The sequence below is a fragment of the Rhamphochromis sp. 'chilingali' genome (genome assembly GCF_963969265.1).
Source record: "Rhamphochromis sp. 'chilingali' genome assembly, chromosome: 12".
Classification (NCBI taxonomy): Eukaryota; Metazoa; Chordata; class Actinopteri; order Cichliformes; family Cichlidae; genus Rhamphochromis; species Rhamphochromis sp. 'chilingali'.
Window position 1 is genome coordinate 31834762 of NC_137939.1, and position 12419 is coordinate 31847180.

The following is a 12419-nucleotide window of genomic DNA, read 5'->3' on the forward strand; positions in this document are numbered from 1 at the left end:
ATGGTTTGGGGCTGCTTTGCTGCAGGCTTTGCGGTCATCAGGTAGCATTGAAATTAAAACGATAACATTTTAATAAACATATAAACATTTATCAAGTAAAAGATATTGTACAGCTGAGTATCAGAGCAGCAGTCCTTGAGATGGTCCTATCAACATGTCAGAAAAATGACAGAAATAATGAAAAAGGAAAAAACAAGGGGTTGGAAGAGTTAATAATAAAGCCAATAATTTTTGATTAAAAAGAGAAGACTCCTCAGTCAAGACAGTCCAGAAATACTGTATGAAATTCAACAGCTTGTTTATTTTAATGTCAAATAAAATCTATGACACTTAATTCAGCTATTTAAACTTTTTAGTGCCAAATTTCACTTGATAACTGTTTGCTAAAATTTTTTGTCTCTCTCGATTTTCTTTAAAATATATATATTTTTTACTGTATTTATTTCTAATGTAATGTGTCCTGGATTTCCTGTACTCCTCACTGTGTCTCGTTCGTTTTTGGTCTTTCCTGTGCCACCCCATTGAAAAAAAAAATACTATTACTAGTACTATACTATTAAAACTAAAACACCTTATTTGAAAAAAATAATACAATAAGTAATTATTAATGACACGAGTGTGGTATAGTACTCCAGTGGAAGATTGGTTTGCTTGGTGTAGCCCTGTCCCAGCTGTCACTCAGGGAAGCCTCCGCCCAGCAGCTCCACAGCCAAGCGGACTCCTTCCAGCTTCCACCCGCGACAAGGGGCTGCAGGAATGACCGACAATATCCCTCTACAACCCGTGAGGCGACCGAAAAGACACGACAGTAAACACAGAAATGGGTAAGGGCGTTATACAGCTCGGTATTATCACTGTGAAGCCATTTGTTTACGTGCTTCGCTCGTCGCATCTCCTGCTGTCACTGTAGCGGTTAAAGTGTTTACAGGAGCGCGTCGACATTGTCTCAGAAACCAGCTAAGCAGCTTTCTGGGTAAAATATATCAGTACGGAGGGAAACATAAGGACGAGCAGCCCGTAGATGTACTAATAAATATGATGTAGCTATTCATTGTAGCTTTGAAACGGCTAATGTTAGCCGGACACATCCTTGTTCCGGGGTTGCAGTAGCAAGTGCATATTAACGCCCATTGTCAATATTTGCTCGCCTGACATTAAGTTCAGGCTGTCTGCCCTGATTTAAATACATTCTGCCCCTAATTTTTACATACGGACGAAGTGATCCTCTGTAGTGTTATTTGACCACCACAAAAAGGGGCAGGCCTAAGAAATAATGATGGAGAAAGTGGAGAGACACAGTGCTGAAATGCTTCCAGCAGACTGATCAGGCTGCCATGGTGATGTCACCTCCTGTTATAAAGACCCAAGATCCTCGAACGAGCTATGATGTTGCAGAAATAAAGGCCTGCATATATACAAGGATGATGGGTGTATGATTTCTAGCTGGCAGTGTGATATATAGTGACCATTAGTGCAGCCAGTGCACTTTCTTTGCCTCCTACAGAGTGAGGCATGCCAAGGCGAGGGTTTATTTGTATAGCACACTTGAATAAGACATTTGAGGGCCTTGCATAAGTCTTTAATGATATCAAAGAAACACGTATACGTTGGATTTGGTGTAATAAAGTAAAATGATTGAGGTTTTAGTTTCATTTGCTTTCTGTCTAACATTCACACACATTCCAGTGGATGCCCAAAACATTATACCTATCAGCTTCTCGTTGTTTATGAGCTCTGTGTTTTTGAGATTATGTTACATAAAGAGATTTTGTTGTTTTCCATTAACTAAATAATCTAGAGCCTTTAAGCAAAGGTGGATCATGACTTTCTTTGTAAAGCTCCTTAGTAATTTTTTAATTAAAGATATCAACAAACTAGTCGGTGCTGTGTCTCAGGAGGTCGAGTGGGTCTTTATAAAAACACTGATGGAGTGGGAGAGCTCTGTATAAATCACTTACACAATTAATTTGTATTAAAAATTCGGGATTGGGCGGATTGTTTGTTTCCCCCATTTGTGAAAAAAGGTTAAAAAATAATATGAGAAAAAATAATTAATATAAGTCTTTCATCTCTCCATCACGCTATCTTTGAACTTTGTTCCGGCACATAGTTCATCCAGCACAACGGATAAACATGGCAGCCGACATCAGGAAAGGTCATCTCATTGCTGATAACAGTCCACATTTAGGTGTCCCATTTATTAGTGAATAAACAGCCACTCTAACGGTTGATGTAAATATAGAATTATACAGAAAGACTAAAAAGCATTAGAAAAATAATCAGTTGATATACAGTACTAACCTGTATTTTGATAACACGTACATGTAACACTCATTAACATAAGGGAGAACATTTTGAATATGTCAGCTTGGGTGTTTTAGCTACTTTTCACAGGTTAGCATAATGACTGCTCATTATATATGCCTGATACTACTCTAAACAGTTAATTAGGAAACACAGTATTGCATAACAAATACAATTTAAATTGTCTGGATGGGTGGGTTTGAATTGCCATTGCACCAAAGTCAGATTAATGGCCTGTGTTATGCTTTCCATGTTTATTCTTTCTATGTCTGCAAGTATGAGGGGGTCTACTTGGTTCCAAGTGACGTAAATATTATCACTGCAGGGTTGTTGAATTATTGCTACGGTGCTATGATGTTTTTCTTTTAATTTGTCAGGCCTGGCAGACAGGATATTGTTGGCATCTAAGACTTGAGTCATCTGCCATAAAAGTCAAATATGTTGTTTACAGTTAGGTTCAATTATTAATCGCAAAGCCACTGAGCTGTTCGTTGGATTTTACGAAATGCTTTGTTTTCTTAGTCTGAAGGGAGTGACCAGCTTTTCCAAGATAAAGTTAATATTTATTTTTCAGGGCATGATCTTTCCAGACACCTTTGGTCATGGGTCTGTAGCTCAGTGCAGTGTGCGCTGTGGGATTTGGCTACAATAAGCAACACATTAACAAGAAGATGTGAGAGGAAATTCATTAGGGTTACCTCAATGCAGCTCTCTCAGGGTGTGGAGAGTGAATTCAAATACTTCCCAAATATTAATTGTCTTTTCGTCACATAATAGTCTTTGTCTTTGCATCCTTACTACAGAATCAAACACTGGAATTAAATGTGAAGTGTTACTTGTGTCTTCCATCTCCTCCTCCTCTCAGGTGCTGCCCGTGGTCGAGATGCTGTGGCATGGGTGACTTCCGTCCCCGCACCGTGTGGCTCGGCCACCCAGAAAAAAGGGAGCAGAGGTACCCCAGGAATGTCATTAACAACCAGAAGTACAACTTCTTCACCTTCCTGCCTGGGGTTAGTGCCAGTCAAAGGTCACCGCTTCACCTGCCCTTTGTTTAACCCCCCGAAGCCGTCATCCAGCTCTTTCCTCCTGGTCATGATTCACTGTCTGTTTGAGCGGCACATTTTCAGAGCATCATAGGATATGTCTGTCTTAATTGATATTTTTTAAATCCTCCCTGTTGGTTGCTTGTAATGTAAGTATGCAAGGCATTGATGCTCATTTCAAATTATCCTTCTTCAGAGTATCAGGTTTGGTTTAGTTTGGCCTGCAGCTAGTAGTTATTTTTAGCATTGGTTGAAAAATGACAGTATTAATAAAAACACTAAATAGAGTAGGGTGTAATCTGGGTTCATCCACCATAACCAACTGTGAGTATTTAATGTCATGTTTTGTTAATCAACCAAAAGTCACTTTTACAGGAGTAAGCAATAAAAAAAAAGCAGAAAATAGTGAAGTGTTTGTTTTATAAAAACAGCTGACTATAAAGAAAGTGACCGAGTGATGCATCTCCAGATAAGGTCAGGTCCTTATGAATGACAAGTGCTTTTTTGGTTCTTTAGTTTCCTATAAGACAGGGGTGCCCAATCCCGGTCCTCGAGAGCTACTATCCTGCAGCTTTTAGATGCATCCCTACTCCAACACAGCTGAATCAAATGGTTTGATCTCTTCAGCATGCCATCATGTTTGGCAAAGGCCTGATAACAAGCCATTCATTTGATTCAGGTGTGTGGGAACAAGGATGCATCTAAAAGCTGCAGGACGGTAGCTCTCGAGGACCGGGATTGGGCACCCCTGCTATAAGAGTACTGTAGTCTGTCTTTATGCTTACACTAAACCTAACCCAAAACATTGGATGATACATGTGAGGATATGAGAGATGCACTGTTTGTGCGGTCTTAGCCCTGATATGCAGGACGGGCTTGGTTTGTGAATTCAATATTAATTACTTTATTCCGATTGCATCTAAGTAGTATAAAGAGATAATTTGCCATTTTTAAACAGTACAATGTTGCATATTCGAATGAATGAGAGATGCATCATAGTTTCAGCTACCAGCTGACCAGCGCCTGCGCAGCACCAGGTCTTATACAAGCACTTTCTTGATATTGCGTGACAGATGTGACTTTGGTTGGATATTGCATGGAAGGCAGTTACCGAGCTATGTGCCTTTGATTTTTGTATTTTCCCTAACTTATTTACATATGCATTTGTTTTCCAGGCATTCAGTTGTCTTAAGATCTTATTTTTGCTTATGGAGTCAGACGTTGAAAGTAGCTCAGATTTGTTTGTAAAGCAAAAGACAAGAGCAAAGCCTTTTTGCATTGCAAATCAAGATGCTTTTTATTTACTTTGGTTCATGTGAAGAACTTCTTTTCTCTAGATCATATTTAAAACATATTTGTTGCTCATGTGCTTTCCTCTTAGAGGAAAAGTTTTTCTGGTAGTAATCTCACACGCTGATGGTAATGAAACTGAGCAAAGCTGTAGTGTGTGTGTTGAATTTTAGACTGACGCTGGCAGATGAAAAGTAGCCATATGTGTTTGCACATTGCTCCATATCTGTTGGTTCATGAAAAGATTTGTACGCCTAACTGAAAAGTGTACTTCTTTAGTAAGGGTGCGTGAGATGCTTATATGAGCTGTGAAATTATACACCTATAGATGCTGCCAGATTTGCTGCAATGCTACGTCTGTAGTTGGTTTTTTCGAATATTGTGTGTAAATGTGGACAATGTTGCAGTTAATTGTGGTGTTTTTAGTTCTAGATTAACATCTTTTAACTTTGATTTTTAATTCACTCAAAAGGATACAATTGCAGTGTCAGATCATTTTCATTCTTTATTAATTTAGCGTGTTAACATATTGCCAGTTAAACTGCTATTTTTGCCACTTTCAACTCTGTGTCGTTGCATTTCCTAAAAGGCAAGCCTTTAGCTGTTTCTACTGCATCTCCAGGCTGTTCTAGACATTCTCGGACAGAGGTAATATTCGTGTAATTACACAAACGGTCAGACATTCAATGCTTTTTAACCTGCCAGCTATGTGGAAAAGATCCAGGTGATGTCTGACTGTCCCAATTTATGGCAAAGGAAGACTACTGAAGATAATAGGCCAGCAAACTCACAGCTAGTGGTCTTCCTATGCTCTGGTATACTCAGATTGCATCGTCATCTCAACCAAGAGAGCATTTCCGTTAGAGAGAACAATGTCTTGCTGGGTGCTGCATGTCAGTAATAGTGAAAGATGAATCCAGCGTCCGTGACGTCACCTAATTGGTGGCGAGTCCACATTTTGAGGCCTTATTTTTAGTGTTTTGGATGCGCCCATTGTCGTTTTCTAAGGCTAAAAATCATCATGTTTGCAAGAGAGGGTGGAGTGCTAAGTGCTGCATTTGTAAACTGGATGAGTAAAAAGTACTGATGCAGATACCTGATGATTTATAAAAGTAGAAGACCGATAAAATACAAGGGTATCGCTCAACAAAGCTGAATCACAAACTTACTGGATAAGCTGTATGACAAAGCAGCTCATAGTGTTTGCCAGAAAATCCTGTTAAAAGTAGAAGTGAGGTTCTGCTCAGTGAATTAACTGAGATGAGGCCAAGGAGACAGCAATCAGCTATAGCTGCTTGTGTGGGCACACTTGACAATCAAAGACTCCACAGCTGGGATTTTAAGACTTAGCAGCATCCAATATGGATGTGTTATTAAAAGATTCATGCAGCACACATTTGTTATGGAGGAAAAGCTACTGGTTGAGACCATAACCAGTTTTTGTTCAAGCTTGTAAACGTACTTTGTAATGTAATTTTTAAGATGGGAAATGACTCGCTTTTGTAGCCAGCCTCAAGTGGTCATTAGAGGAACTGCAGTGAAAACAGATTTGTTTTAAATAACATATTATACTTGTTACACAAAACTAAAGATAACGGAAAGAAACTACAAAAAAAATCCTTCAGGCATACTCAAAGGCATTTTCATTGATGATCAGATGACAAATAAATTCTCTATTAAGTCACATACTGTCAAGCAGGAAAGTAGACTTTTGAGGGGGAAGGTTGTGACATTGGTGTATGGTTGAGGCAGTGAGTGAGCATTTTCCTGTTTTGTTTTGTTTTCTGGGAAATGGCAGCACATGTTATTTTTGGGTAAATTAAACCCTATTTAATATGAAAGCTGCTTTTATCTACTCCCTTATTCACAAGAGGTCCTCATATCTGAGCAGCATTTTAGCAGATTTTTACACTAGATGCCCTTCCTAATGCAGCCCCCGGGGGATTTGTGCCTCCTCTCGGGATCCAACTAGGGATTTTTTGCTTGCTAGGCAAATGTGTACTACACCATGAAGCTCCTAAACCCTACTTAAAATAATACTTGGAATTCTGTTTGTCACAGTCCTGGTTATTATTCTTTGTGGGAAAGCCAGAAACTGAAAATCGTGTATATTCAACAACAGCCTCCATATGCACATTGCTTTGCGAAACTGTGAATATTTCACTCTTGATCCTTTGCCTTTTTGTTCTCAGGTGCTGTTCAATCAGTTCAAGTACTTCTTCAACTTGTACTTTTTGCTTTTGGCCTGCTCTCAATTTGTCGAGGAGTTACGCTTAGGTGCTCTCTACACCTACTGGGTCCCTCTGGTATGTGGCATTTCACTTACTGTTAATCATTAAGGTCAATCAGCTTCATTTTCCATTATTTGTGTTCCTCTTCAATGCTTTTTTAAAATGTACTTTTGCTGAAAATTAAGGTTTAGCTATTTCTTTTCACTTCCACGGTTGCAGCACTCACATAAACTTTATTAGTTACTTTTTCACTGTGACTTGTCACTCTCCAGGGTCTTGTTTTGATCATTACCATCATGCGAGAGGCAATTGAAGAAATTAGGTGCTACCTTCGAGACAAAGAAGTGAACTCTCAGATTTACAGCAAGCTTTCAACAAGAGGTAAGAACTGAAAGCAGGTTTTACCTGCGTCGATTTCTGTGTTGCATTTTTGTTTTCTTAGCAAACATGTCTATTAACTGTAGGAGGTTGGTCCTGTTAAAACTTATTGGGGCTGGGGGAAATGGTGGGTAATTCAAAGCAGAGATGTAAAAGTGTACATAAGAGGCCTTGGTATAAAGTGCTACCAGCAATAAAAAGCATGGGACCTCTTGTGGTTTCCATCACTTTGCCTCTTTGATGTGGCAGCTTGTTTTACCCATAAACACAATGACTGGTTGCCTCCATGGTGGCAGCCCCTCTGCATATTTTGTGGTTTATAGAAACTTTATGGTGTCAGAACTCGGTGTACTGGTTGCAGTTATTTTGTCTAAGTTCCTTTAAATTGTATGTTTATGAATACACGTGCATGAGATATTGCCATATGATCAGTCAAAACCATCTAGAACATTTCATCACTTAATGCTTTTCTGCTAAAAGCTGTGGTGTGAAGTGTTACCGAATAGGTCTTTTTTGTGTTAGCGTGTAAAATGTAAAATGCATTTGTAGAGTAAAGTTCCATGAACCCGAATGCATAGCGATATTAATGTGCTTTAATGTCTTACATATGCAAAGCTCAGAGGTCACGGCAGAGTTCAAGGGTCAGTGATCTCTTCCAAACAATTTTGCCGTTCATTCCAAGTGGAATGAAAGAAAAGGCTCAACTCCCCCAGCATTCTTTCAAATCTTCATGGAGACTTACTTTCCCAGATTCACTCAGGTGACTAGTGAGCCATGCAATTCGCCCAGAGGTCTGGGTTTTGTGAAGACATATTTGCTGAAAAAATACCACATTCTCTCACTAGCTTATAATTAGGGAAACTTTTAAGACAAAAATCTAAATGTTGGGTGGTCTAGATTCCATTTAAATTCTTAACTACATGACTCACGTAAAAGTTTCAAATAGCTTTGTGTATGTGAGACTTTAATCAACATTCAAACTTGCCAAACACTTAACTTTATGTTTTCTTCTGTATTTCAGGCACTGTGAAGGTTAAAAGCAGCGGCATTCAAGTTGGTGATCTAATAATTGTGGAAAAGGTTTGTTGAAGTTTTTTTTTTCATCCACATCTGTGAATAGTTTTGCTTTTTAGACCTGTCAAGTTACCGTTTATATGACAGCTAGTAATGAGGGGGTTGTTAATCTTCTGTGCTCCGCTGGTGACTGAGGTGAAAAGAGTTAGTAAAGATTTTGTAATCTTGTGATCAATGCTGAGTGTCGGCCTGTCAGACTCGATGCGCGCGTGGCATATGTGAACATGAAATGCCTTTTAATTAGATCTGAAATACAAATTCAATTAAGCGCTTTAGTTTTATCTCGAGATTTCATTTATAGTTTCTAGTTCGATATCTGTGTGAGTTTTGGATCTGCTGTGTTGCTCCCCTCGCGGACAGACTGGAGTCCCTGAGGTCTTTGTACATGAAATGTGAGAAGCGCGTTCTGTCTTCAGTTTCCAGCGGAGGGCTTCTCTCTGAATCACTCATTAAGTGCAGTTGAGGGAAAGGTCACACATGTTGTCCTACACATTTTGCTAATATGACCGAGTGATTCCGAGTCATCTGGGTTACAATTCACAAAGTCATCGGTGGAGGTGATGGCAAAAGTTTTCAAATAAATCTCACTTTGAAAAGCCATGCGACTTGCTTTGTTAAACTGCTATTAATCACGTGAACTAAATCTAAACAGTTAGATTTTGCCAAAGCGGTCATGTGAATTTAATGTGTAATATCTTGAGTGAAATGGCCGGGTCAGGCTGAGTGTAAAAGCTGGCTTGGGTCCTTTTAGGGCCATGACAGAATGATTTGCTGAGGGGCTTAATATTTTTGACTGACTGACTGTTGGTAATGTGGCACATGAAGTGAAAAAAAGTCACAAGAGCATAAGGAGGTAGAAGGAAAGTATAGAATCAGGATGTAAGGTTCACGCCATTTTTTTTCTTTCTGCCTTTCTTTGTAGAACCAGCGTGTTCCTGCTGACATGATCTTTCTAAGGACCTCTGAAAGAAATGGTAAACATCTGCCGGTCATTCATCCATATATCCACAACAGGCCGGCTGGGGAAATGAGTTGTTTAAAAAGGCGCTGAGGTGCAGGGATTAGCCCTGAGCTGCGACAGGAAGTCCTACATTGTATAAATCGGAACCGTGACCACTACTAAGTTATCACTCAAAGTTATTGTGGCGAGTTGCCACGGCCACATAGACAAAACATTGTTTGATTTTCATCTTTGTCTCTGACTAATTTTGTCTTTCAAATGAGAAGATAATGAAAAGGAAAATCAAGGGACACAAAAAAAAATCAAATGCAAAGAACAAAAAGAAGACAAGAGGGGAAGATCCCTCATCTGAATAATCAAATATGGATTAGTGTATCATTTGTGGGAGATGACACCAAACATTGACTAAGGCGGTTTAAATTGAAATGCACAGGCTGCTGCTGTTTTATTTATAGCCTAGAAATCCAAATGTGACTAAGAAAGAAACGCTACATGCTTGTTGTTGTTGCGTCTTCCTGTTGGGGGAAGAAAAACATCAACTTTGTTTTACTGGAAATAGTGCTCGGTTATCTCCCATTCCATGTGGAGGCCATTAGGTCAATTATGAAGGGCCTAGGATAGGATTTAGAGTTTTGGGCAGGATGACTCATGCTGGCCAGTGGGGGGGAAGGGGTCTGGTAGACGCTTCCACTTCTACCCCAACAGCAATAAACTGCTCAATCCTGTTCCCAGTAGTCAGTGTTCATCTGTGACCCCATGTTAAAATAAATTCACACATAACATTAACTTAAAAAATTGATGTTTATTAGAAAAGATGAGAATATGATGAACTCGCAGTCTAGCCTTCAGTATGGTTGATAATCTGCTGTAGGCAGTGAAGTGATCAATAATGGAGCTTATGAGTTTCCTTCTTTGAAATAAAAACCTTTCTGTTGTTGCCCCCTAGAGGTGACTGTTTTCATATGGCGTCAGTAGCAGCTCTTGTCCTCTCTTTTCCAGGCTCCTGTTTCCTGCGGACTGACCAGCTTGATGGAGAGACGGACTGGAAACTACGCCTCCCAGTGGCCTGCACGCAGAGACTACCAACTGCTGGCGTGAGTTGTAAACTGTAGATGGAGGCTGGCAGTAACGATTCGACTGGAAACTGAATGTTTGCCCTGTTGTTGTTTCTCTTTTTCTTTTTTTTTATAACAACTAATAAATACAAGAGTAATTTGAACTGAGAGAAACAAGTCTTTTATTTAGCCACTACATGCTAAGTTAAGTATGCAATCTAAACATTAAATTCATTAATAATTGTTGCATGTACAATGTTCTGCACCATGTAGGACTTGTAAAGCCTTTTCTTTTCTTCTTCAGGTAATTTTAAGTCATGTTGTCTAATCTCTCACAGGACCTTCTCCAAATCAGATCATACGTGTATGCAGAAGAGCCAAACATTGATATCCACAACTTTATCGGAACCTTTACCAGGGTAAGTGGTTGCATTGTTACGCTGAACCCTAATCTCCCTTCAGACATGTTAATCTCATCTCCAACATCTGAGTCTTTGTCACTTTTATGCTCGAGCTGTAACAGAAACCGTGCTGAACTGAGTACAGTGATATCAGTGTTGTTAAATACCCCTCAACAGAAGCATGCAGAAAGAAAGATGCTCATTGAAGTGTATTTGTGCTCTCAATTGTTGTCTTATAGAACACAATTTATTGGTTTCATCTATAAAAACTGTGAAAGTGACACTTTTAAGTTGTTGAATGTCTTATTTTAGATCAGGAGCTGTGATACAATAGTGACCTCTCCAGATTGTACCTCGCCTGTCGCCCAGTGATAGCTGGATTAGGCTCCAGTTTCAGCAATCCTGAATTTGATAAATGGTTGAATAGATATTAGATCAGACTTAAAAATGAGTTTCCTTAAAGCGTTTGAGGACCCCACCGCAACAATCACTCAGCTACATCGATAAAAAGTTGAAATCCTGCAAAACTCTTAACATATAGCACACCCCAACAAGTAAAAGAGTCCAAATTTAACTCCCTAGCGCTTGCTGTGTTATATGTTCTAATGTCTTGATGCATGCTCAATCATCCAGGTAAGTAAATCTCCAAAAGTTGATTCTGTTCATCTGACGTAGCGTTTTGTGGGAGAAATATTTCGTCACTCATCCAAGTGACTTCTTCAGTCTCAGCTGACTACTAAAACATTGAATGATAAAACCGATTAATAGGTTATCTGTGGCTCAATTAGGAGAAGCAGAGACGAGCTGGTTTCTGTCCTTAGTAATCATTCTGCATGTCTGTTGTATCAACTGTTACAGGAAGATGGAGACCCACCAGTTAATGAAAGCCTCAGCATTGAAAACACCCTGTGGGCGAGCACTGTTATTGCCTCTGGTAAATATCTGACTGGTGGTGCATCTATAAAGCTGTTAATATCCAAGTAACCAGGACCTGCGTGTTCACTAAAGCACTGATCCTTCATAGCTGTTGATTTGATGGTGTATCTAATCAAATCTACACTCTGGAAAAAAGCCCAATGAGGTAGCCCTTTCTAAAAAAGCAGAGGCACCGCTAACTATAATTGTAAAGAAAGTGTGCTTCGTCTGTGGGAGAGTGAATCCACTTTAACCGGCACAAGCATGTGTTGTTCATTAAGCAATTAGAAATCTGCGTCCTCCATTCAAAATGTCATTCTTCATTTGGAAAAATCTATTCATGTCAAGATTATAAGTCTGGAAAACGTCTTCCTGACATGCTGTGTTTTATGTTGTACCTTTACTATATTGCCCTGAGGCCGTTTTTTTTGGTCTTTTTTTTGTCTCTGCCTCACTTACTCCAGGCACAGTGGTGGGGGTCGTGATTTACACAGGCAAGGAGCTGCGCAGTGTCATGAACACCTCCAACCCTAGGCACAAGGTACAGTAGTGTAAGCCAGAGCTGGAAGACAGAAGTCTGATCATTTAATTGCATGAAGGTGTTTTTCCTAGTATGTGTTTTTTTTATACAGTATATGTGTGATTGGATTTAACTTAATTATTCAGATAAATTAATTTGTTGCTTCACTTATTTACATTTGCATTTTGTCAGTACACAGATCTTTTATATTTACAGTAAGTAGATGCTTTATGTTTGCTTCTCTTAT

At 39.3% G+C, this 12419-nt stretch overlaps 1 protein-coding gene across 1 annotated transcript in view; it reads left to right on the plus strand.

The window, feature by feature from the left end:
- Window positions 1-652: 652 nt before the first annotated feature.
- atp9a (ATPase phospholipid transporting 9A) overlaps window positions 653-12419 on the plus strand; it is a 35090-nt gene continuing 23323 nt past the window's right edge. The window contains exons 1-10 of the mRNA XM_080899896.1: window positions 653-824; window positions 3170-3314; window positions 6830-6943; window positions 7141-7249; window positions 8268-8326; window positions 9243-9294; window positions 10281-10375; window positions 10675-10755; window positions 11596-11671; window positions 12117-12193. Of these exons, the coding sequence (XP_080756022.1) occupies window positions 757-824; window positions 3170-3314; window positions 6830-6943; window positions 7141-7249; window positions 8268-8326; window positions 9243-9294; window positions 10281-10375; window positions 10675-10755; window positions 11596-11671; window positions 12117-12193 (876 nt within the window). The 5' untranslated portion in view covers window positions 653-756. The remainder of the gene's footprint in view (window positions 825-3169; window positions 3315-6829; window positions 6944-7140; window positions 7250-8267; window positions 8327-9242; window positions 9295-10280; window positions 10376-10674; window positions 10756-11595; window positions 11672-12116; window positions 12194-12419) is intronic.